This window comes from Henckelia pumila, chromosome 3, assembly GCF_033568475.1.
Source record: "Henckelia pumila isolate YLH828 chromosome 3, ASM3356847v2, whole genome shotgun sequence".
Taxonomy (NCBI): Eukaryota; Viridiplantae; Streptophyta; class Magnoliopsida; order Lamiales; family Gesneriaceae; genus Henckelia; species Henckelia pumila.
In genome coordinates this window covers 78,895,449-78,921,667 of record NC_133122.1, presented here as the reverse complement: position 1 = coordinate 78,921,667, position 26,219 = coordinate 78,895,449, and the positions used below count along the sequence as shown (strand labels likewise).

Here is a 26,219-nt window from a genome sequence, read left to right as displayed (position 1 = left end):
ACACCTACAGTCGAATGCTAACGGGTGTGTGTGACATGTTACACCACAATTAAATTCAACTTCAAAAGAACAAAGTTTTCAAAGACTGTTTCGCCGACCTATAACAATCCAGTTTAATCCAACACCATCAAATCTCTCCTCCCAACAATCCTTCAACACAACACAACTTTCTTGAGAATCATTACGCACACTCCGGATTTTACACCCGTATTGCAATAGCCCCAATAATTACCCGCTAACCTTAGCTACAACTAAGACATGATTAGAATTTCAATCCCCTCGTCTAACCCGGATGGAGCATCAACCCCATTTTAGATTCCGCATACTTAGCCTTGATCTTGCTCTTTTAGGATCTAAATCCTGTCAAGGTCCGGATGGAGTTGTAACATTTATTATTATATTATTTTTTTCCAAGGTGCGCCCAAGATCATTTTTGTCATATCAAAGAAATCATCAAGATTCAAACACTATCAAGTTTCACAAACACCTATTGTCGTGCAATGGTCGAACAGACATCCATGATATCTAATACATCGCTACATTCACCGGTTAAACAATTGTGCTTAAAATATTCAACAAAACAACCTACGGTTTCTCATATCCAATCAAGGAGTAAATTTGTTTTTAACACAAAAATTCATAATTTTTTCAACTATCTCATCATAGGCAAATGATTTCATCCTCAACTCAAGCAGTTGGATAACACAAACAAAAATAACAACAATACGATGTTGGAGAACGCGGGCGTTCAGATCAAACAAGATTGATACCCGGTGCAAGCGGAAGATAAAAATTTTTATTAAATGGAACGATTTCCATATTGGGTATCATAACTTTTACTGATTAAATTGTGTGTGTAAAAATACAAATAACGATTATATAATATTTACCTTTAATCTCGAATCGAGATTCAGGACACCAACAGAGTTCTCTGCTCGTATGTTGTATCTCCCAGAACCTGATGGACGAACATTCTTCTATCCGGTCCACGAATAGAAATTTAATCCCTCTGATAGATTGCACTAGAAAATCTATCAGAAGTATTTCTAAGAAGAGATTAACGAATTTGATCCGTTAAACCAGACTGTAATTCAAAATTCACAGGCTGGATTTTCTCCGAGCAGAGGGGAGAGGGGCGGCCACTTAAGAGAGAATACTAGTGTTTTCCCGAAAATTTTTTGTGACCTTTGTTTATGTGTAATTTCTGTACTGCAAATAACATATTTATAATGTAGGCCACTAAACAGCTTAGGGCCCATTCTCAAAAGTTCAGGCCCGACAAGCAAAGCCCGCATGTTCAGAAATTAATATAAAATTCATCGTGACTCCGATTGATAGACCGATTTTAACCAAAGTGCACAGAAACCAATTTATCTGCATCCTTTTTAAAGTCATGATACATTTTTTCTGAATCCGAATTCCAGTTAATTTCCAAAAATGCCCATCACTATGTCATTTTAGGAAATCTTACTCCTCTACTTCTTAAATAAGAAGTCCAACTTCTTCGTTCATTAAATTTAACTCTTTAAAATTTCACAAATCTCAACGGGATTAAAAAATCCATTACACTGTGTGACCCTCAATGGTTCAGTATACAGCTAGCCGTGGGCTCACAACCTCCTTGTGACTCGGAACAACAATTTCCGACATGCCCATCGAATCATGGTATGAGCGCCTAGCAACATCTGCCCCATGATTCCCAAGGTAGCAACTGATATTGCCTACAAGAACCAGTAGATTTTGGTTAGCGTAAAGTACGGTCCCTTTCCATCCATATATCCCGATCGAATCAACAACCAATGGTATATCGAGATTCGCTCGAGATTCTATTACTATGCAATGCATCTTGAAGATCAAATTAGTGACATCGCATAGTGCAACTAAGAAACCATTTCTTAAATCACATCATGTACTCTGGCCAGAGAATCGTCACACTAATATCTCCTCAGATCGCATAGGAAATCCACACTCGCAAGTATGTGGTGAATCCTTGACAACAAAGGGCATACGACTCCTACATGTGTTGTAACCCTGTACCCAATTCCCGACACCTGATTACCCCAAAAGAGTCGGTAAACGAGTCAAAGCCACAGTACTAGCATATAGAGGTCTCAATGATGTCACAAGTAGTAAGGACTAATGGTGTTACAACCATAACCGCGGACTATATCCACTCGATAATTGATAACCCACTTGGAAAAGGTGGTCCGGATTAGGGTATTTCGATCATTCATCAAATGAATATCCATTTGCATGCTTCGAACATCCTCTATGTTCCCTACCAATGAAACAGGTACTCTGCAATCGCAAATGCTAGTCTCACACTCGAGCGATGGCTTATCCTTATTATCGGACGGCTCAATCACGACTAGGAACCATTTAGAATAATACAGTGACTATAAGATGTGTTTCAATGATAGACATCCCCATGTTCTACCACATCTTACATACACTATAGTATATTCAAGGTCTTTATCAAAACAACAATAGTATATCATAATATAACAATATGAAGAAAGATAAAGTCAATGCCAATATTAAAAGTGTAAATTATATTAAACAAAAAGATTGTTTATACAAAGAGTCATCAAAGCCCCTTAGCCACAAGTTGGCTCACTGGGCAACCACTCTCTTCGAATCTCCCACCTTGCCCAATAGCCATCTAAGTCAAACTTACGAAGACCCATTGCTTCGCGATGTTTGTCAAATAATGGTCCCCAGGCAAGGTTAGTAAGTGGATCAGCGATATTGTCTGCATAGAGGCAGGCCACTCTTTTTCGACAGTGATTCCTCCTCTTTTCCTCCACGATCTCCCGGATGAAGTGGTATTTCCCTCAGTACGTTTTGTATCTTTGATTAGACCTTGGTTCCTTTGCCTGAGCACCGACACCCGTGTAATCACAGTAACACCGGTAACTAGACCAACAACTTCATGAAATGACGCCCAACACTTGGACGAAATTCCTCATCCAAACTGGCCTCTTTAGCATCACATGATGCTGCAATGTATTCTCCCTCAGTGGTGGTAAATCCGCTGTGGTGTCCTGCTTGAAATCGTCTTCCAATAGACAGCACCGCCATTGAGCATGAACACAAATCCAGAGGTTGACCTTCGAGTCATCCACGACACTTTTGGAAGATAGAGTCGGAATAGCCTTCCAATTTTAAGTTCTCTACCTCCATATTACCATGAACATATTCTTAGTCCTTCTGTAAGTACTTAAGAATGTCCTTCACGGCTTCCAAATGCATTTGACCAGGGATTAGCTTGATATCTTGCCTCGTTTGGGACACTCAGAGCAAATGCTACATCCGGTCTGGTAGATATCATCCCATACATGATACTACCAATTGCTGACGCATATGGTAAACATGTGTCATTTTCTCTATCTCTTCATATCGTCTTGGGACACCTAGACTTGGATAGAGAAACTCCATGACACATGGGTAGATGTCCTCTCTTGGACCCAACCATTGATATAAGAACCGTTTCCATATGGTGTCTATGTAGGTTGATTGAGTGAGTCCTTTCATTCTCTTAGATCTATCTCTATAGATCTGTATCCCAAGAATCTTGGGATGCCTCACCCAAATCCTTCATCGAAAATCTACCTGATAACCATAATATTGTTGACTGCAACATCCCTAACATTCCCAATGAGTAGGATGTCATCAATATAAAGTACTAATGAATGTCTCAGCATCCTTACCTACTTTCTTGTACACTCATGGTTCCACCGGATTCGTGATGAAACCAAAATCTTTAATTGTTTCATCAAATTTTTGGTTCTAAACTTCTTTATGCTTGTTTTAGCCCATAAATTGATCTCTGAAGCTTGCTTACCTTATGCTCGCTTTTCCCATGAATGTGAACCCCACAGGCTGCTTCATATAGATCTTCTTCCTTAATGTCTCCATTAAGAAAAGCAGTCTTCACATCCAATTTGCCATATTCCATAGTCATACCATGCAGCTAAGGCAATAAGATTTCCTATGGACTTGAACATTGGCAACGGGTGAAAAAGGTTTCATTGCATAGTCAACTCACTCCTGTATTTGAATATAACCTTTTGCCACCAATCGCGCCTTGTAAGTCCAATACCTTACCATCAGGCCCAAGCTTTCTCTTTGTAGATCCATTTACAAACCCTATTGGAACAATTCCATCGGGAGGATCTACTAAAGACCAAACTTGGTTTGTATGCATCGAATCTATTTTCCGACTGCATAGCTTCAAGCCAAAAATTTGAATACCGCATCAGCAAGAAATTGCTTCCTTGAAGTTTCTTGGATCACATCCAAACTCGGGTTCATCTTGATCCCCTTCAAGAAGAAGACCATATCGAATATGAGGTCTAGAAGTCCTCTCGATTCTACCTAGAGTATAGGCGTGTCCATCAATGGGTCTCCTGAGGTGTAGGATCATTATTTATGTATTTCGGGTTCTTCTTGAATTTCTTCGAGTTCACATCAACTCGCCTTTCTTATCCAATAAGAACTCCTGCTCCAAGAAGGTGGCATTCCTTGAAACAACACAACCTTTGTTTCACACAGGATAAATAGAAATAATATCCGATTGAATTCTTCGGATACCCTACAAAATAACATAAGCTGGATCGAGCTATCCAAAATCCATATCTCCTCACTGTCCGCTTCACGTAAGCAGGACATCCCCCAAATCCCCTCAAGTACGAATACTTAGGAGCTTTGCCATTCCATAACTCGAATGGTGTTTTGTCCACTGATTTAATGTGGACGTTGTTCAACAACAATACCGCCGTTTCAAGTGCATAGCCCCAAAACGAAGGTGGAAGCTCAGTGAAGCTCATCATGGATCGAACCATTTCCCACAAAGTTCGATTACCACGCTCCGAAACACCATTCAGTGAGGTGTCATAGGAGGAGTCCACTGAGAGAGAATCCCATTCTCTTTCAGATAGTCCCAAAAACCTCGGTACTAACTTCAAGTATTCTCCCACCTCGATCAATCGAAGTGCTTTAATACTTTTACCTAGCTTGTTTTTCTACTTCCGCCTTGAATTCTTTGAACTTTTCAAATATGCTTCAGACTTATATTTCATTAAATATAAATACCCATACCTTGAATAATCATCAGCAAAAGGTAATGAATTAGTTGTGGCCATATTGAGTCCCAACACATAAATGGACCCCAAAACTGTAATGGATCAAATCCAACAGATTTTGAAAACGCTCAGGTTTCACCATAAAAAGGAGATCTAGTCATATTTCCTTTTAGGCAGGATTCACAAGTAGGTAGAGAGTGTATAATCAGACATATCAAACATGCCCTCTCCCACTAGCTTGTTCATCCTCCTTGAGGTAAATATGACCTAGCCTAGCGTGCCAAAGGTTTGCCCGGTTTTGGGCTATCGATTTTTCCTTTTGTTAGTTGTTGCCCGGTTTATCAACATAATATATTCAACGTCTTTTAGCTTTAAGTTGTATAGATCGTTTTCAAGTTGTCCATTTCCAATTAAAAACATTCATTCTTTTAAATATTGCAAATCCCATTCACAAAATTGCAAGAATAACCATCTCTATCAAGCATAGAAACCAGAAGTAATGTTTTTTTTAATTAAATCTGGAACAAGAATAACATCTCTTAAAAGTAACTTAAAACCGTTCGGCAAAATTAAATAAACCTCTCCCACGGCTTTTGCTTCAACTCTGGAACCATTTTCCGAGCCTCAGCTGGGTCCACACCCACCTAAGCCTGCGACTTCTTGTCATCACCTGCAAATCATTGCAAATTTGAGATCCACATTCCGTATCCACATCCCAAGAAGTAGTATTAAGTGAAACATTTATTTCAATATAGAACATACCCTTTGCAGTTCGCAACTGCTCTAGATATTCCTTGCATTTACGCTACCAATGACCGGTCTTCTTGCAGTTTAAAATACAAACCCATCCTTGGATTTTTCCATGTTTGAAGCCTTTGTCCTTGTACTTTTTTCCTCGGTTCGACTTCTTTCCTTGGGTGGGGCAGAACGTTTCTTTCTTACCCTTCGTACTTGCCCCTTCTTAGCAGAAGAAGAGGAGCCCCCACTAAGAAAGCCGGTTTATCCTTCTTTAATGTGGATTCAAATGTCACAAGCATATTGAACCATCTCTTCAAGGGATGCCTCTATCATGTTCATATTGAAATTTACCACACATCCGTCAACCGAAGAAGGAAGAGACAGAAGTATAAGTCCACGTTGAAGTTCATGCTCCAAACACCAAATCAAGGGTTACCAACTACTGTATGAGCCAAATCACCTCGTAACCCATGATCACGGTACCGAAGTCCCTACACCGCATGCGACAAACGTCCATTAGCTCCTTAACAGTAGCGAACCTTTCAAGCCCTCGATTGAGCCCCAAAAAGTTCCTTTAGTTGAACGTGAATGTCAGCAGCATTCACGGTGTCCTCAAATCGCATCAAGGAGTTCATCAGACATCGAGGCTTGCATAAAGCATTGGGTCTTTTGGATATCATGGTCCCACCATGTATCAAGTTTGGCGTAACTCCTCCTGACTTACTCGAGCTGTTGCTTCCTTCGGAGAGATTTCTCTAACACGTAGAGCCATCTATCTCCGAAGTCAAGACAATCTTCAACTTACGTAACCATTCCGTAATAGTTTGCCGCCAGTCAACTTATTTATGTTCGAGGAAATCGAGAAAAGTGGATTACGCGAATTCATTGTATGAAATACTGGAAAAAGAAACAGACAAATATCCGTGATTTGTTTAAGCAATTTACTAAGACATAAAATAGGCGAAATTTTATTTATGAATCTCACTCCCACTATTTTAACGATTTCACTAACCCTCTAGTGAAAACGGGAAACTGTTTTTCCCTTAAGTGAAGAACATGGAGTCCAATTGGACAAACTTATAGTAACCCGATTAATAACAGCCTACCATAATTTATCAAAAGGAAGAGCCCAATTGCTTCCAAAGCAACCTCCCACGTTTTTAACCTCAATGTCCAATAAGGGCCCAATAATATGAACCCGATATATTGTGAAATGTCAAGATGATCCATCAATATTAAGTTGTGATGGACGGTCGCCATGTGGAACCCCCAATAATATGAGCCGAATCCTTGGGAGTTCCACCCAACTTACAACATCGTGTCCGATCTAATGTACAGCTTTCCGACGAACGGGCCCCCCCAATAATTATGAGCCGATCGTATTCCGCGGTAGCAACTCCATACATTGATCGTTGATGGAAGGTAGGAACATTTAAACAAATTTAAATTTCCTTTATTTATTCTTGATAATCACTTTTAAAATCATATTTTAAAATGAAGGAATTTTAATTATAAAAATTTGTCTCATCATTTTAAAAATTTGTATGCTTGTCGATTCACACAATTTAGAATAAAATATGCATACAACCATTAATATCACATATTATATAGGAATGATCGATTCCATTTCTAATCGACCCGTGGTTGCCAATCACGAGTCTTAGTCCAATCCTAGGTAACGCATTATGCAATGCAATCCAATTACATTGCTTCCAATTTACATTTCTTCTGTCTTTATTGTCTGCTGGGCCCACCTTCCCAACTTCAAAATCTTGATCTCCCACTAAATCTAAAGTAATATACAATAAATAACAATGACAAGTAGGGATACATTTTTAAGTGGTGGGAACGGGCCATAAACCAAGCCCCACTTTTATTACATATGACATTCATATTGGGCCATAAACCAGGCCCATTAATAAAACCAACAACAAAAAAACAAATGTAAATTCCTAACCAAAATTACACCTACAAAAATGTTCATGGCAAATCGATTAAGCCTTATCCAATAACATTTAATTCAAAATTAATTTATTGGATAACTTGCAATGGCAATTTAAAATTTTAAAAGGATAAAATTCATATTTCATAAATAAAAATCTATATTTTACATACAAAAACCATATTTTATCTTTTTATCAAATAAAATCATATTTTATCTATAAAATCCAATTTAATACATAAAAGTCATATTTTACTCAATATATCCATAAAGATCATATCTTATCATCAATTGGTACCCAAACATTATTAATTTCAAAATTCCAAAATTTAACGGAATTAAAATATTTAAATTTTCAAAAAAATTCAAAAATTTATCCAAAATAAATTTTAAAATTTTCGGACTCGAATCAATTCGAATCCGATGTCCTCGTGGACCAATCAATATACTAATTTTTTCGATCGGATACCAAAAAAATAGAATTTTAAACACTATTAAAATTTAATTTTAAAATTAAAAAATAATTTGTTCCCGGGGGCCGCCAGAGACGGACGTTCCCCGGGCCAGGGCAGCCCGGCTGCCCTTAGGGCAGCGCCGGGCAGCGGACCAATCGGCTGCCCCTTCCCGGGCAGCGATCCAATCGCTGCCCGGAAGTTTTGGCCCGAAAAAAAAAAAATATTTTTATCTTTAAAAATATTTATTTTGTTTTCAAAAACCGAGGCTTAAAAAAAAAATTTTATTTTTGTACGAATCGATTTTATTTAAATCGCTTGAATCTTAGCAACCTGGCGCTGATAACCACTGTTGGAGAACGCGGCGTTTCAGATCAAATCAAGAGTGATACCCGGTGCAAGCGGATGTTCGTACAATTTTTATTTTGGGTCACGAATTCCATATTGGGTATCATATCATTACGATGTAAATTGTGTGTGTAAAAATTCAAATAATCGATTATATAATTTTTTACCTGTAATCTCGAAATCGAGATTGCGGGACACCATACTGATTTCTCTGCTCTTGTTGCTTATCTCCCCCTGGAATACCGATGGACGAACAGCTTCTTTCTATCAGGTCCACGAATAGAGTGATTTTAAATCCCTCTGATAGATTGCACTAGACAATAAATCTATCAGAAAGTTTTCCTCTACGAAGAGGGATTAACGAATTTGATACGTTAAACCAGACTGTAAATTCAAAATCACACGGCTGGATTTTTCTTTCTCGAGCAGAGGGGAGACGGCCCGGTCGGCCACTTTAAGTAAAAATTAGCTTAGGGTGTTTCGAAAATTATTATGTGCCTTGTTATTGTGTAATTTCTGTACTGCAATAACTTATGTTATAATGTTGGCCACTAGAATACAGCTTAGGGCCCTTTAGTCATAAGTTCAGGCCCGACAAGCAAAGTCCCGCAGGGGCTGTTTCAGAAATTAATATAAAATGGTCCTCGTTACTCCGATTGATAAACCATTTTACCATTGTGCACAGAAACAATTTCTTGGGTGACACCTTGTATTAAATGTCATTGGAGATAAATTTTTCTGAATCCCGAAATTCAGCTTTGATTTCTACATTGAAAATTCCCATCACTATGTCATTTTTAGCGAAATCTCACTCTCTCTACTCTTAAAATAAGAAGTCCAACTTCTCTCGTTCATTAAATTTAACTCTTTAAATTTAACTATCTCAACGGGGATTAAAAATCCATTACACTGTGTAACCCTCAATGGTTCAGGGATACAGCTAGCCGTGGGCTCACAACTCCTTGTGACTCGGAACAACAATTTCCGACTTGCCCATCGAATCATGGTATGAGCGCCTAGAAACATCGCCCCATGATTCCCTAGGTATCACTGATAGTGCCTACAAGAACCAGTAGATTTTGGTTAGCGTACAGTACGGTCCCTTCATCCATATATCCCGATCGAATCAACAACCATTGGTATATCGAAAGTCGCTCGAGATTCGATAACTATGCAATGCATCTTGAAGATCAAATAGTGACATCGCATGTGCTACTAAGAAACCATTTCTTAAATCACATCATGTACTCTGGCAAGAGATTCGTCACACTAATATCTCCTCAGATCGCATAGGATATCCACACTCGCAAGTATGTGGTGAATCCTTGACAACAAAGCATTGACTCCTACATGTGTTGTAACTGTACCCAATCCCGACACCTGATGACCCCAATAGAGTTGGTAAACGAGTCAAAGCACAGTACTAGCATATAGAGTCTCAATGATGTCTCAAGTAGTAAGGACTAATGGTGTACAACCAAAACCGCGGACTATATCCACTCGATAAGTGATAACCACTTGGAAAGTCCGGATAGGGTAGTTCGATCATTCATCATATGAATATCCATTTGCATGTTTCGAACATCTCTATGTTCCCTACCAATGAAACGTGTACTCTGCATCGCAAATGCTAGTCTCACACTCGAGCGATCCTTATCCTTATTATCGGACGGCTCAATCGACTAGGAACAGTTTAGAATATACAGTGACTATAAGATGTGTTTCATGATAGACATCCCCATGTTCTACCACATCTTACATACACTATAGTATATTCAAGGTCTTTATCAAAACAACAATAGTATATCATAATATAACAATATGAAGAAAATAAAGTCATTGCCATTAATAAAAAGTGTAAATTATATTAAACAAAAGATTGTTTATACAAAGAGTCATCAAAGCCCTTAGCCACAAGTTGGCTCACTGGGCACCCACTCTTTCATACGATGCATAAACAACACAAGAAAATGTAACAACGAAACAAAATGCATGTAATGCAACCCCCCACACTTAAACAACACATTGTCCTCAATGCAAAAAAAAAGAAAAACACAACCAAACAACGAAACAGAAATGAAATGCAAGAATGCAAAACGGGACTCCCCTGGTTCACAGGTCTGCGACATCTTCCTCTTCAGCCTCCGGAGGAAGGAAAGGGGCGGCGTATTGGAATAGGAAAGGTGGTGGATACGGCAGAGCGGCTGGCATAGAATTTGGATCAAGACCATGGTGGATTGTCAGATTGCGCAACATAGAATCCAAAGCCTGCGAATTCTGCGCCGCCACTGTATTGTAATGCATTTTGATGTTGGGCGAAAGCCGTGAGTTCGCGGATGGCATCAGATTGAGATCGCCGAAGAGGATGAGGTGGCCTTGGCTGGGCTTGCGCTGGTGGTTGAAAGTGACCATCCTGCATAAAATGCTTGACACGGTGCGCCCCTCTTTGCCTCGATGAAAGCGGAGTCGAGTGGTCGCTGAGGTGACAACCACTCTTCATCATTCCGAACTAAAATGCCGGCGTGTAAGCATAAACAGAGATGATAATGGGGAAATAGAGACCCACGGGTGACATTATGGATGGACTTTTGGATCTCGCTATGAAGAACCCGCCCCACATTAATGGGTGCTCCTATTTCCAGCGCATAAAGAATGGTGGGCGCGCTCTAACTGACGTCACTGAATGCAAGATCGGCATCAGACGCCGAATCACAAAAGCATGCCATGTTGCAGGAATCACACGCAAGAACCGCTCCTTGAAGGTCAAAATAGAAGCTGGATTGAGCCATGTAGCACCGGGGTACGCTAGTATGTTCAAGTAGTTCATCCAAATGCGGGCCGTTTTGCAAGCTTTGGTAGAGCAAGTCGTCCACCGTCCGGTATATCCAATAACGCATTCAGCCTCATGGGGCATGAAAAGAGATCAGTTTCCCCCGAACAAATGCCTTGCTATCTGTTCGTTCAGCTGCATTTGCATAGAATTCCGCGGACAAGCGGCACTACAGCTGGCGGAGGATCCTCGCAGAATTTCGTCCACCCACGCTCATGAATAGTATGGACACTATCTGGATAGGCCAAAGTTTTCTTCAAAACCACGTTCAGGGATGGGTGAACGACTGATCTTGTCTTCGAAGTACCGATGACGAGTGGCGTCATTGACAAAGTGGCCGACGAACTTGGCATAGGAACGATCAGCAGCCCGAGAAGAGGATTCGCCTTGGTGTCGGGTGCGTTTGGGCCCCATTGATAGTAGGAAGAAGATAGCAAAGGGAAGAGGAAATTTTCGAACACCTGGCGTGCAAAGAATATCGGGCAACCCCTTGAAGAACACAAGATCAACAATGAAGAACTACGTCTAGGAGATGCCTAAGGAGAAAAGCTCGACGAAAATAACCCACGACGACAAAAATCGAGGATGGTGACCGGTGGTAGGCGTGACATGAGAGAGGCCGGAGAAGATGATCGGAGAAGATGGCGTCCGAAGAGTTGTGGTGTAACTTCCGAGAGATTTACCCTGCGAATTAAAAGATGGAAATATGAAATTAGGGAGGAAAATTAGCTAAAAACGAAAGGTGGGGTGTAGGGAGACACAAGAGAGAAAAGAGAGAATAAGAAGGAAAGAAAGAAAGAAGGGGAAGGGAGTCGGCATTTTATTAAGGTAAAAGTGCTCTCGCTCGATCCGCAAGATGTTGCGGATCAAGCGAGACAAATTATGTAACTTACTGTCCCGACGAAAAAAATGCTCTCGCTCGATCTGAAAGATATTTTCGGATCGAGCGAGACAAATTGTTAACCTTATTGTCCCGAGCAAAGAAGCTCTCGCTCGATCTGCAAGATATTGCGGATCGAGCGAGACAACAAAAATTAAATTTTTTTGGATTTTTCAAAATTTTTGAAAAACAAGAAACAACATAAACATAAAATTAAGACTAAAGAAAGTAAAAGAAATAAAAAACGAGCAGAAGTAAAAAGGAAAGAAACACTGGGTTGCCTCCCAATCAGCGCTAAATTTGCAGTCAGTCTATAGCTCGACTGCATGCCGTGATTTATTTGACATTTGGCGGAGCATCGGGAGTGATATCGTGCTTTTCCACAACGACGTTCACTTGGACTCCTTCAATAATAGTTTTTAAGCCGGTGGCCATTCACCTTGAAAGTTTTGGTTTTGTCCAAACTTTGAATTTCGACTGCACCATGAGGAAAGACGTTAGTGACAACAAAAGGTCCATTCCAACGCGAACGTAACTTACCTGGAAACAACCGAAGTCGTGAATGATATAGCAGAACTTTTTGACCGACTTAGAAGTTTTCGTCGAGAGATCATCTTGTCATGGAAATGCCTTTGTTTTGTCTTTGTAAATTTTAGAGCTGGCATAAGCATCATTGCGGATCTCTTCCAATTCTTGCAACTGCAGCTTTGGATGTTCGCCGCTCTCATCCATCTGCATATTTGAAATTCTTTATAGCCCAATAGGATCTATGCTCCAATTCGACTGGCAGATGACAGGCTTTCCCAAAAATTAATCGATATGGTGACATTCCAATCGGCGTTTTGAACGTAGTTCAATAAGCCCACAAGGCATCATCCAATCGCAAGCTCCAATCCTTTCCGTAGGATTCACGATCTTCTCTAGGATAGATTTGATTTCTCCGTTGGATACCTCAGCTTGACCGTTGGATTGTGGATGATATGCCGTGGAAATCCTATGCGTCACATGATATTTCTTCAGTAGACTCGCCACGGTTCGGTTGTAGAAGTGTATGCCTCTATCACTGATGAGGGCTCTAGGAATTCCAAACCTAGAGAAAATGTGATGCTTGATAAACTCTGCAACAACTTGAGAATCATCAGTATGGGTGGCCTTTGCTTCCACCCACTTCGAGACTTAATCCACAGCAAGTAATATATAAATAGAACCATGTGAATTCGGAAAGGGTCCCATTAAGTCGATGCCCCAAACATCAAAGATCTCACAAACTAGAATGGGTTGTTGAGGCATCTCCTTTCGTTGTGAGATGATTCCTAGTCTTTTGGCATTGTGCGCATGACTTACAGAATAGGTAGGCGTCTTGAAATAAGGATGGGCTAGAAGAATCGGTTGTCCAACACCTTCATCGATGTCCTTCTCGGTCCAAAGTGGCCACCACATGCATAGGAATGACAAAACGTGAGAATAGGGATTACCTCGGCTCGCGGGAATGCATCGTCGTATAAACTTGATCAGCGCAGTGCTTTCCACAAGTATGGATCATCCCACACATAATACTTCGCATCACTTCTCACTTTGTCTTTTGTGCCTTAGAAAATTCAGAGGGGAAACCATTAGTAACTAAATAATTCACAATATTATGCGTACCATGGTAATTCGGTGGTCGTCGAGAAACAGCTGTTCATCACGAAAGTCGTCACACAAATTCAGCTCCTCATCAATATGAACTAGACGACTCAAGTGATCAGCAACTTGATTCTCGGCCCCTCTTTTGTCTTTGATTTCTATATCGAATTCATTCAGCAGAAGTATCCATCGGATCAGCCTTGGTTTTGCCTCTTTCTTCGCCATCAGAAAACGAAGAGCTGCATGGTCAGAATAAACAATAACCTTAGCACCAAGTAAATATAAACGAAACTTATCTAAAGAAAAAAAACTACTGCTAAAAAGCTCCTTTTCAGTAGTGCGAGTAGTTTCGTTGGGCATCGTTCAGAATGCGCGAAGCGTAGTAGATAGCATGCGATGCTTTCCCAACTTTTTGGCCTAAGACAGCGCGACGGCATAGGTCACTGGTTTCACACATAATCTCAAAGGGCTTGCTCCAATCCGGTGGTCGCATTATTGGTGCAGATGTCAAGGAGTTCTTTAATTTGTCAAAGGATGATTTGCATGACTCATCAAACTCAAATGACACATCTTTTTGTAATAGCCTGCACATGGGGGATGCGATCTTGGCGAAATCTTGAATGTACCTCCTGTAAAAACCTGCATGGCAAAGAAAAGAACGCACTTCCCGCACATATGTGGGGTAAGGTAGAGATTGAATGATATCAATTTTAGCTCTATCTGCCTCTATCCCCTTTGATGACACAACATGACCCAAAACCACACCTTGCCCAACCATAAAGTGACATTTTTCAGAATTCAAAACGAGGTTGGTTTCGACACGCCTCTTAAGGACAAGTGCAAGGTTAGATAGACAGTTTTCAAAGGAATCACCATAGACAGTGAAGTCATCCATAAAAACTTCTAAGATATTCTCAATAAAGTCTGAAAAAATACTAACCATATACCGTTGGAAAGTGGCCGGTGCGTTGCAAAGTCCAAAGGGAATCCGTCGATAAGCAAAAGTGCCAAATGGGCATGTGAATGTCGTTTTTTCCAGATCCTCTGGCGCGATAGCAATCTGAAAATAACTAGAATATCCATCAAGAAAACAATAGTAAGGATGACATGCTAACCTTTCAATCATTTGATCAATAAAGGGTAAAGGAAAGTGGTCCTTTTGGGTTTCGGCATTCAGCTTCCTATAGTCAATACAAACCCTCCACCCATTTTGAATACGGGTGGGAACTATCTCGTCATCCTTATTCTTCACAACGGTGATTCCGGTTTTCTTGGATACCACTCGGACCGGACTGACCCACTGACTGTCAGAAATTGGGTAGATAACCCCAATTTCTAGTAGCTTCAGAATCTCAGCCTTTACCACCTCCATCATCGGTGGATTCAGTTTGCGTTGAAACTGACGTGAGGGGTTTGCTCCTTCCTCCATCAAAATTCGGTGCATGCATGTCGACGGGCTAATTCCTTTAATGTCTGCTATGGTCCACCCAATAGCAGTCTTGTGCTCTTGTAACACCTTGACTAATCGCTCCTCTTGATCAAATTCCAAGCTGCTGGAGATGATAACCGGTAATGTTTCTCCTTTACCAAGGAAAACATACTTTATATGGTTTGGAAGTGTCTTCAATTCAACCTCTGGTGCCTGCAAAACAGATGGAAGACACCTAGTATTAGAAACTGGCAAAGCTAAGTAAGAGACATTACCTGACTGAGGTAGCTCAGGAGAACTATTCAAAAGTTTCTCAATCTCTTCTAATTCTTGATTGCATCGAATTCCATCTTCCGTATGCATAATGGGTGCTGTAATAGCCACCTCTAGATTATCTTTCCCTGCATGCTCACAATACTCTTGTGCCAAGAAATCCACAATATCAACAGAAAACACGCAATCATCACTATCAGGGAATTTTATGGCATCATAAATATTAAATTTTACAACCTCGCCATCGAATTCCATAGTAAGTGTGCCACTGTGAACATCAATTTTCGTCATGGAAGTTTTCAAAAACGGTCTGCCTAACAAAATAGGTCTATTATGATCACCGTTTTCCATGTCTAGCACATAAAAATCTGCAGGAAACACTAATTCATTTACTTGCACCAACACATCTTCTACTACTCCCCTAGGGTATGCATTAGACCTGTCCGCTAACTGTATGACAATTTCAGTTTTGTTCAATGGGCCAAGTTTTAAGGATGCATATATAATAAGGCATAACATTAATTGATGCTCCTAGATCTAGCATGGTCTTCTCAAGTCTAACATTCCCTATAGTGCATGGGATAGAAAACATACCTGGAACCTTACATTCTGCGGGTAGTTTCCTTTGGATCACTGCAAATACATTCTCACCAAGTTCCACTTTTTTACAGCCCTTCAATGTCTGCTTCCTCTTTGCTGTGCACAACTCCTTCAAAAACTTTGTGTATCGAGGTACCTGCTTAATTGCATCTAGCAATGGAATATTGACCTCACATCTACGAAAAGTTTCATAGAGCTCCTTAATCCCCTCACCTTTTCTAGAGTCCTTAAGTGCTAAGGGAAAAGGGGCAATAGGCTTATATTCAGATAAAGGAGGAAACTTACCTCTTGGCGAATCATCCTTGGATGATTTTTCATCACTTACCTTTTGCTCTTCTTCTTCTTTCAGCTTCTCTTTGGGCTCAACCTCAACTTCTTTATCCTTCATTTTCAACTCCTTCCCATTCCTTAAAGTTATCGCACTTGCGTTCTCTCTTGGGTTCAGCACAGTTTGAGATGGCAAACTGCTGGAATTTTGTGATTCCAGCTTGTTGATTGCTGTAGCTAGCTGTCCCATTTGAGTGGTTAAGTTTTGTATACTTGCCCGGGTGTCCTGTTAAAAAGATGCAGTGTTAGTGGCAAGTTCCTTAACTATATTTTCGAGAAACTCACCTGGAGTTGGTATCTGAGGTCTCTGCTATTGCTGTTGAGGGTACGGCGGCCTATAAGTTTGATTATGTCGTGGTGCTTGAGGCCCCGATTGACTTGCTTGAGGATTCCCATATCTTAGATTTGGATGATCCTTCCAACCAGGATTGAATGTGTTGGAATAAGGATCATACTTTCGTTGTGGTGGTCCAGGAAATCCGCCAGTAGCGTTTACCTGTTCAACTGAGTCCTCTTGAAGTGTAGGACACATATCAGTGGCGTGTCCTATTGCAGCGCAGATGCCACATGCCTTCGCAGTCTGTCCATTCCCTACAGCCATCTAACGCACAAGAGTCGTCAATTCAATTAATTGCTACTCAAGGGAAGATACATTTACCTCGTTGTTCTTCCGTGGTGGATGATCATTCCTTATGGTGCCAAATTGTTGAGAATTGGCAGCCATATTTTCAATCAAATTCCGTGCTTGTACCGGCGTTTTATCCATGAAAACACCTCCACTCGCGGCATCCAACATGCTCCTGTCATGAGGCAACAAACCTTCATAGCATAATTGAATCAACTGGTTTTTACTTATCTGGTGTTGCGGACAACTAGCGCAAAGCTTCTTGAACCGCTCCCAATATTCGTGCAGTGATTCCCCTGAATATTGCTTGACGCCATAAATTTCTTTCTGGATGTTCGCAGCTCGAGAGGCTGGAAAAAAATTATCCAGAAAGATCCTTTTCATCTCCGTCCACGTGGTGATAGAGCCAGAGGGCAAGTAGTATAGCCAATCCTTAGCAGCACTCTTCAAAGAGAAAGAAAAGGCCCTCAGTTGAATCTGCTCCTCCGTCACTCCATGGGGTTTCATACTAGTGCAAACCACGTGGAATTCCATCAAGTGTTTGTTCGGGTCTTCACCTGCAAGACCATGAAAAGCAGGTAGTAAGTGAATTAAACCAGATTTAAGTTCAAAAGTAGCATTATTTTCTAATGTAGGAAAATTAATGCATAGAGGTTGTTGATTGGGATCAGGAGTGCCCAATTGTCTGAGACTCAGGTTAGCATTAGCAGCCATCTCTTCTTCTGGAAAAGCAGCTCTAGCCGCGACTTCTTGTTGTTGCGTACGGAGTTCTCGCCTTCGCCTATGCAAAGTTCTTTCGATCTCTGGATCGTAGAAAAAATCCTCTTCAACAAGATCACCTGAAAGCATGAACTAAAAAGAACTAGAAACAAAGAAAAGAAAAGACAGTAAGATTAATCAAAATAAAATAAAAAGAAAATGAACACAAAAAAAAATTGACACCATTCCCCGGCAACGGCGCCAAAATTTGGTAGCGCTTATCGCATACGCCCAAATTACCCGACTCAATCAGATAAACAAATAATGCAGTAGCGTGAGTAGGGATCGTTCCCACGAGAAAAAGTAAATTTAAAAGTGTTCTTTAAAATAAAAGGGGGTTTTGGAGTTTGGATTAACTACTAAAAACTTTAAACAATCAAAATTCACTAGCATGCAAAATTTAAATAAAAGACTGGAGAAATTCAATAAGAGACGAGACTAAGTATCGGTCGACTACACCCTTAATATTCATTTATTCAATCATCGATTTTCTAAAATAATTAATCTTATTAAATATTCATCATTGAAAATTTAATTCCTGTTTCACCGTAATATTAGTTAATTAGAAAACAGCATTCTTAATTAACTCTTACCAATGGACCAACCCGATAACAACAATCTAGATTTAAATCCACGGTAGCATTCAAACTAGTAAAACTGACGAAACTAGACAACACAACACCAGCGGTTATATTTAGCCTATCTAATAATTGACCCTACGAGATAATAAATTCAACAGCAGAAATTATCACACGTAGTTGCTTCGCAAATTAGTTTATTCAAAAAATTACGGATTTGAATTCTAATTTAGCTATCGCTTGCAATACAAAATCCTAAGATGACCAATCCTAAAATCTCACATACAAACATAAAATAAAATAGATCAAAAATTGATACTTAATAAAGATTAAAACACTACAAATCAAATCTCATAAATGAAATATACCAAGGGTTCGTCTCCCTCAACCAAGTAAAAGAGTTTAGTTACAACGATTCATAGCAAAATTCATAAAATTCAAAGAAAAAGAAGAAAACTAGAATTAAGAATTCAAGAAGAAAAACCTAGCATCCAATGTGTCTCCACAAGTCTGATAAAAAATCCTACTAAAATGGAATAATTGTCTAATTAAGGCTAGGAACTAAATTAACAAAGTTTTCAAAAATGAATTTTTTTCCCGAAACAAAACGCCGCTCGATCCGCAACATTCTGCGGATCGAGCGAGAGAAATTTCAACTGCTATTGCCTCACGTAAAAAAAAGGGCTCGCTCGATCGGTAAACATCTGCGGATCGAGCGAGAGAGAAGTTCCATCCTACTGTCCTCAAAATATAAGAGCTCGCTCGATCTGCATACTCTTGCGGATCGAGCGAGAGAGCATTTCCAGAAATTGACTTGAATTTCCCTTGCTTCAAATCTCCGTTCCTCCGAGGTTCCATCTTAGTCCGCAAAATAAGCGACCTAACCACAAAAACAAGAATCCCATCATGCAAACACAGAAAATACAATACGAACAAAATGCTAAAATAAAACATGCAACTAATGCAAAACAACAACAAAAATGATACTAACAAATGCAACAAAAACACAACTATCATCTATGCCAAAGTAAGTGGTTAGAAGAACTGCTCGTGTTATCGGATGATGACACTATTTTGACAATGTTGTTAGTCATAGTGTTGCACGAACGGGTGAGGTGATTTTGGTACAGTCTAGTAGACAATATCACCATTGATTACTTGGGGTATAAATTAGATATCAAAGAAATCTCGATTTAAGTATGGTATCAATTATCTTGATCAACCGCCGATGAGTTTGGTAACGGCAAGGATGTACGGTATTGCTTGATGGTGCGACGAGATTGTCAAAATCTTTAGCAAGATTCATTGGGATTCCAAGATTTTGCTTAGTATGATTTGATGGAAATATCTGTGTAAGTTATGGGGATACAAGGATAAAACAAGTCTTGTGTATCTGCTCAAGTATAGGGTGATTAGACTGTCACTTGAATTCATACATGAGATTAGAAATTTGATGATTGAGTTTTTGTTGGATCGACCAACGATGATTATAAAACGGACCGTGGGAGGTGCTAGAGTTTCAAATCAGTTAAGAGGCATTAGTGCAATGCTAGAGAAACTCTATTTAACTACTCGATAATAAAGTAAGGTAGATTCCACGATAGAAAGAGAGATTTTGTATCTATGGCCAAACATGGGATTTTTGGGATAAATCATATGTTATTTTGGACTACACATTTTCAGAGTATTAGAGAGATTCAGTCAGTAGATGCTTGAGTGGGGAAGGATTCCAACACCAGTTTCGATACTATGGCAGAGGTGTGTAGGGATGGAATTAGATTAAGTCCTAAGTTCAATTATCTAGTACTGTTGTAATCTAGCATGAATGGATCACTTTTGTTTACGATGGGACATTTTGGGTTGATAGAAGCTAGACTTTCTTGTGGTTTAGATAATGGTTTTATCAGCGGTTTCAGGAATCTTGATTGAGAATGCATTCTCAGGGTTGACCAAGACTTGATTTCGAGGACGAAATCTCTTAAGGTGGGGAGAATGTAGTAACTCGATTTCCATTGTAGCAATTATAAAGACTAAGAATGTTTAAGATGGTTAAAACATGATTAAGGAGTTCTCAAATAAGTCAGAGGAGTGGAAAATCGAATTCATTACGTTCAAAAATGATCCGGAGAAGTTCCTAGAGTTTAGGGTGTTCGGACGATCCGAACTGGACAAGCCAAGAGATCGAACCATCCTAACACTTTTGAAGCTAGGATGGGAGTTCGGATGCTCCGGAGAGATCGGACGATCCGATCTCATTCCGATAACAGATAAGGATTTGATGTGACAACATTAGGAGATTGGACAATCCGAAGTTGAGGATTGGATGATCCGAACATTGTTGGCTTACTCCTATTGGATAAGAGGACACGTGTACTTAGGGGGTTTCTTGGGAAGATCAGACGATCCGATCTCGGAGATCGGACCCTCGGATCGATGATTATATAAATCGGTGCCGAGACCCTCCCTCATTGCACATTTCCAATTCCTCTCCTCTCCTTTCTAGTTATCTTTTAGGGGCTTTTAGGCATTCTTTTCGAGGGCCAAGAGACGACGGACGCAGATATTATACTAGACTCAGATTAGCTTAAGTGAGTATCTATTAGTCTAGTTAAGGCATTTAGAGAGCTATAAGTGATATAGTGATTATATACTTATAGGCATGGACTTGAGTACCCGGGCGGCTAGGTTGCTTGAGTTGCATGATTTGAGGTACGGACGTACTATCCGAGATATCCTTGTTGAGCATGTATGTTCTATGTTTGCATGTTTTATGTGGCATTGATTATATGTGCATTTATTATGCCACGGGATATTATGTTGCATGCATTGGCACGATGAACCTGTTTCCATTGATATTACCTATAGAGGGGTCGCTCAGCCCTATTATATTTTGTGCATGGATGTCATGGTTTTGGATCCAGATATATCCACGGTTTATGGTATGGGAGCCACCTTCTGATGCGACGGCCCAGCGTTTTACATACCACGGTTCCTTTGACTGAGCAGTGTTCTATCTATGATAGGTTCCCAGTACCCATTCATATGCATTTGTATTTGCATTCATAGTATGTGTATACTCATACCTTCGTGTTGAGCATTATTCGCTACACCCCATTCGATGGGGCAGTTGCAGGTTTCCCAGGTTCGGTAATCAGTGTGTAGTTGGCAACAAGAAAGTTGGGAACTTAGTTGGTTAAACGACCCGATACTACTACTGGATTTTTTTTTTTAAAATTCCAATCCCATGAACATCTAATTAATCACTTAATTAATAATTAAAATACTCGGACCCAAAATAAATTAACCCAGACCTGTATCCACATGACTTGACCCTAAAACACATCGACCCGACCCAGGATGACCCTGCCCGAGCCCCTTCCTGCTGCCCTAGCCCCTGCCCGAAACCCTAGCCCAATATCCTCCATTGCGCGCCAATACAAGAAAAACGCAAAACGACAACGGATTTTATCCGTTGTCGTAGGGGGTTTAAAACTATTGTAACTGATGGTGTTGTCAAAACTGCGCCCCTACGACAACGGATAAAATCCGTTGTTGTTGCCCTCAAAGACAACAGATTTGTGTCTACGACAACCGATAAAATCCGTTGTCGTTGCCCTCAAAGACAACAGATAAAATCCATTGTCGTAGACACAAAATCTGTTGTCTTTGAGAGAAACGAAAACAGATTTTATCCGTTGTTGTAGGGGTGCAGTTTTGACAACACCATCATTTACAACAATTTTATACCCCCTACGACAACGGATAAATTCCATTGTCTTTTTCTATATAAAAAACAAAAAAAAATTATAAATAAACCAAAATTTAAAATTTCATACATAAAATTTAATATACAATTTTTTAGTATTACAAATCACTCAAAATTAAAATTCTAAGTCAATGAACACTACAGAAAAATGCAAAAAAAGTTCAGAAACTAAGGACTAGAGGCGTGAACAAAGCGAACATGATCTTCTGCTTCCCATCCACGTTCGTGTTCTGCAAACGCAGAATATGATGGAACTCCTCGTTCAACACCAGCGAATGCAATTCAATTGATGTTGAATATTTTGCTGTTTAATGGGAGTTTCCCTTCAATATCAAGGTCCAGATAGTCACGGATGACTTTTAATCGTGCATCCAAACCCTTCAAAGCAGAAGGTTTTCCAGTGACCTGCACAAGACAATGATTTCTAAGACTCTTACCTCCTTCAGTTATCCGACAGAATGTCATCAATTAAAATTTATCCAATAAATAAAAAGGAACAAGATTGTAATAGAATATATTTTAAAATTTTAAAAACTTGGGTGCACTAATGAGGGAAGGGTGCTAACACAACCTCTGTAGCAAGGGTGCTGATAGTTGTGTCCTTCACATCCCTTAACAAATGCTTAACTCCTATCATAAGCAGGATGAGTGGGATTAGAAAATAGTTTACATGGAGACAAAATCCTAACTTTACTTGGTTCAAAGCTCTTTCGGCTGGACATCGATAATGACTAACACAGGAGTTGGCATGTAGCTGCGTAACAAGAAGAAAAACCAAATATTACAAAATATAAATGACAATCATTGTATTACAAAAGAAAATACCATGATATACAGTGACTCATAAAACAAAAAGGTGCATTGAAAAACACAGGTGTGGTAAAAGAAAACAATTGGTTCTGATAAGTTAGGGAAAGATGATGCACATGCAAAAAGTTTGAATTAGCTACTGTTCAAGATCAGATCATAGGTGAAAGGGTAGAATAAAGTCAAAAGCATCTGAATAATATATTGTTTTAAGGAAATCGAAATAAAACTTAGAAAAAGTAAGGAAAAGTGGGAGTATATTGTTATCCAAACACAGTGCAACAAGTCAGTCGTGACATCAATCAGAAACACAACGGAAATTCCAGAGCTACCCAGAGTAATCTATTTCTTATATTGGACTGTTAGCTCCAAAATATGAATCAATTTATAAAAATATGTTGAGGTTAATCACATGAGCAAACAATGAGAAAGCATCTTTGGCAAGATTATAACATTTTGGGAGAAAACCACCACTGTAGAAGAAATACCATAGTACAGAAGGTCCAAGTGCATTATTTCCAAGACCAAAGAAGCCTTCTTCCATGAAAACAAAATTATATAAAAATTAAAATATGGATTAGTTCAAAATTGACCTTGAAATAATAAGAAAAAGGAAATATGAGAGAAGCTAGTTGTGAGTCTCAAAAAAGGTCAATTTTGGGAATCACCCGGCACAGTTTAATGGACATATCAACATCTTCATGTCCCAAGTCCATTGGAGCTGAGTACAAGAAAATAATATTTTTATCTTAACAGTTTGATGCATATGGTCAAATGAAAAATAAGAGAAAACAATTGTGTTTGAGCATTACCCGCCATCCAAATGTTCCTTAAATATGCCATCAAATGCACAACACATTTCCAAAATTTTGTACAATTGTGCCTATAGATAGACATAAAACTCTTAAAACTGAAAACAGTTCTAGAACCTCATCATGATCACTTTCAGCTATTTATTAAGAAAAACATTACCCTAATCAAGCTAAAAAAATAGAGTTCAGCCTGGGGTTAACTTACCTGAGACAAAAGCTTTGCCAGATATTCTGATCTCATTTTGTGAGCAAGATGCCCATATTTTGGGCTTGATTCAAAATATTCCCTTTGTTTTTGGCGAGCATAATTCATGTCAACATTCTTATTGATATCAGCTTGTGAACGGTTCACTATTCCAAACCATGGATTTTGGAGCCTGTTCGCTCTACCCTCGAGTTCCTAACAAAGTCAAAATTAAATTTTAAAGTTAAATAAAGGAAACATTGCAGAGCATGAAAAATTAGAAAGCAAATGTATTATGGTTCAATAAGATTGATATTCAGTAAGAGTTAGCTGCACATCATGTAAAAACAGTAAGCGTGCTAACTTCAAAGGACTCATTAACAAGAAACCAAAGATACTAAAAAATAAAAAACCTATCCTTAACAAGAATTCTGCATGTCATGCATCCATCGTTGTCATATGAATCATAACTCACCATTCACAGAGGAATAAAAAAATGGATCTCCATGAAGTCATCAATGCCTTTGCTATCACAGGATATCTACTTCATCGAGCCATAAAATCACCCTTAGTTAGATGAGCCATTTATAATAAGAAAAATTTATTAAACTTCAATTGAACAAGTACAAATTTTCATCTTTTTTTGGTGCTGGTACCATCATGGTTACAGTTGTCATACTTCAACTTAATCTACACCCTATCATTTATATTAGCTCGCTAGTGCCACCATATGAAACTTTTTAAAAAACACATCACGTACATGTAACAAGCATGGGTGTATATATGTATGTATTAACAGCTTATTCCTACTCATGATGCAAAAGTGTTTTTTGCATCTTGTTCTTCATATCCAAGGGACCCTGGCATTTGTTTACTACATGTCAGAGTCCTGTAAACAAAATGATCTAAAAACAAAAAGTGGCGAACGTCATGAATCATCTATTGAGCAGGAAGACCTTTTAAGAAGACGTAACAAGCGATCTTTCGATCGATGTCAGGGTTCCGATAGATAAAATAGTGTTACAAAAGTGTAATACCAAACTAGAAATTGATCGCAAAATTATTGTGAAAACAAATATACTTCAATCTCCAAATGTAGGAATCAAAAAAACAAAAGATGAAATTTACCAGAGCATCCACGATACTCCTCTTTTCTCCTTATAGTACACGACGAAGTACATCTACATTGTATTCTGGGTCTCTACCTCACAAACTTTCCAGAGTGGATCGAGGTATACCAAAGTCCACAAAAAAACATCTAGGTTAGTGGCATCCTGCTAAATATTCAGTCTCTAGAAAATGAACAATGTATTCTCACATGGATCGCATAAGAACTTTTCAATTTTATCCGGGGTGACGTCAAGGACTAATCCAGGCCCTGTTTAGTTTATACACAAAATATCAATGAAAAATTGCAAATATAAAGAGGATAAACTTTTAAAATAAGGGATATAATCGTGTCTAAATGGATATCATGCCTCATATGACAGGGTATCAGAAGATAATAACAAGAATAACACTAAAATGCATGAGCGAGTGGTATAGTGAAGTATTTTAAGATATCTATGACACGCAGCCGTTTAACAGCGTCGATCAGTACAGGTCACTCAACTCTATTGAGTTCACAATATCAATCAAATTTCTATAAATCGACCAAATTATAGTTCACGATAAAAATGAAACATCATAATTAAGGACAATATCTGATGAATAGAACTTTACGTTGTGGTTGAATTCGTCACATACCTTTTGAGCTTTGATTTTTCTGAGGTCGTGCATGCCGATGATCTATAGTAAACACAATAAAATCAAGCCAATCGATCAAAACTGTAAAAAAAATGAAACGATAAATGATTTTCAAAAAAAAACAAAAGATATTGGGGGAAATCAACTAAAAACATGAGCAGTGTAAGGTGAATCTGACAAACGTGTAACCTGTTGAAGTTGATTTACTGTGAGATGGAGAGTGATAGCCCAGTTTCCCTCAACATGGATTATAACTTAGTGGGCCAACAAGTGAAAGATTGGGCCTTGAAAGGTCTTGTGGAAAATGAAAAGGAAGTCCAGCCCACACAAAATAACGAAGAAACAAAAATAGAAGAAATCAGAAGCGAACCAGAAGAAGAATCCAGAAGGAGGAGGAAACCTAATTGGATGCG

At 39.2% G+C, this 26,219-nt stretch overlaps 1 protein-coding gene across 3 annotated transcripts; it reads right to left on the bottom strand.

The window, feature by feature from the left end:
- Positions 1-22,563: 22,563 nt before the first annotated feature.
- Positions 22,564-25,898, bottom strand: LOC140886174 (phragmoplastin DRP1E-like). 3 transcript variants are annotated; one of them, XM_073292682.1, is made up of 10 exons: positions 25,807-25,898; positions 25,379-25,438; positions 25,189-25,273; positions 24,536-24,601; positions 24,082-24,276; positions 23,877-23,947; positions 23,733-23,785; positions 23,553-23,598; positions 22,829-23,011; positions 22,564-22,662 (listed from the first exon to the last, which is right to left on the bottom strand). In XM_073292682.1, exons 4-7 carry the CDS (start codon positions 24,536-24,538, stop codon positions 23,764-23,766), a joined length of 291 nt encoding a protein of 96 aa, XP_073148783.1. In that variant the 5' UTR covers positions 24,539-24,601; positions 25,189-25,273; positions 25,379-25,438; positions 25,807-25,898; the 3' UTR covers positions 22,564-22,662; positions 22,829-23,011; positions 23,553-23,598; positions 23,733-23,763. The 3 variants fall into 3 exon arrangements, with proteins under 3 accessions (XP_073148783.1, XP_073148781.1, XP_073148782.1); XM_073292680.1 differs by lacking the exon at positions 23,553-23,598 and having other exon boundaries at positions 23,658-23,785; XM_073292681.1 differs by lacking the exons at positions 23,553-23,598; positions 25,379-25,438; positions 25,807-25,898 and having other exon boundaries at positions 23,658-23,785; positions 25,189-25,331.
- Positions 25,899-26,219: the final 321 nt, after the last annotated feature.

What these genes read in the sequence shown, in the direction of transcription:
- LOC140886174 (XM_073292680.1), bottom strand. An exon ending in TGGCAAAGCTTTTGTCTCAG is followed by an intron (nt 23,948 to 24,081) that starts GTAAGTTAACCC and finishes GTCTATCTATAG; the next exon opens with GCACAATTGTACAAAATTTT. An exon ending in AAGGAACATTTGGATGGCGG is followed by an intron (nt 23,786 to 23,876) that starts GTAATGCTCAAA and finishes TCTTGTACTCAG; the next exon opens with CTCCAATGGACTTGGGACAT.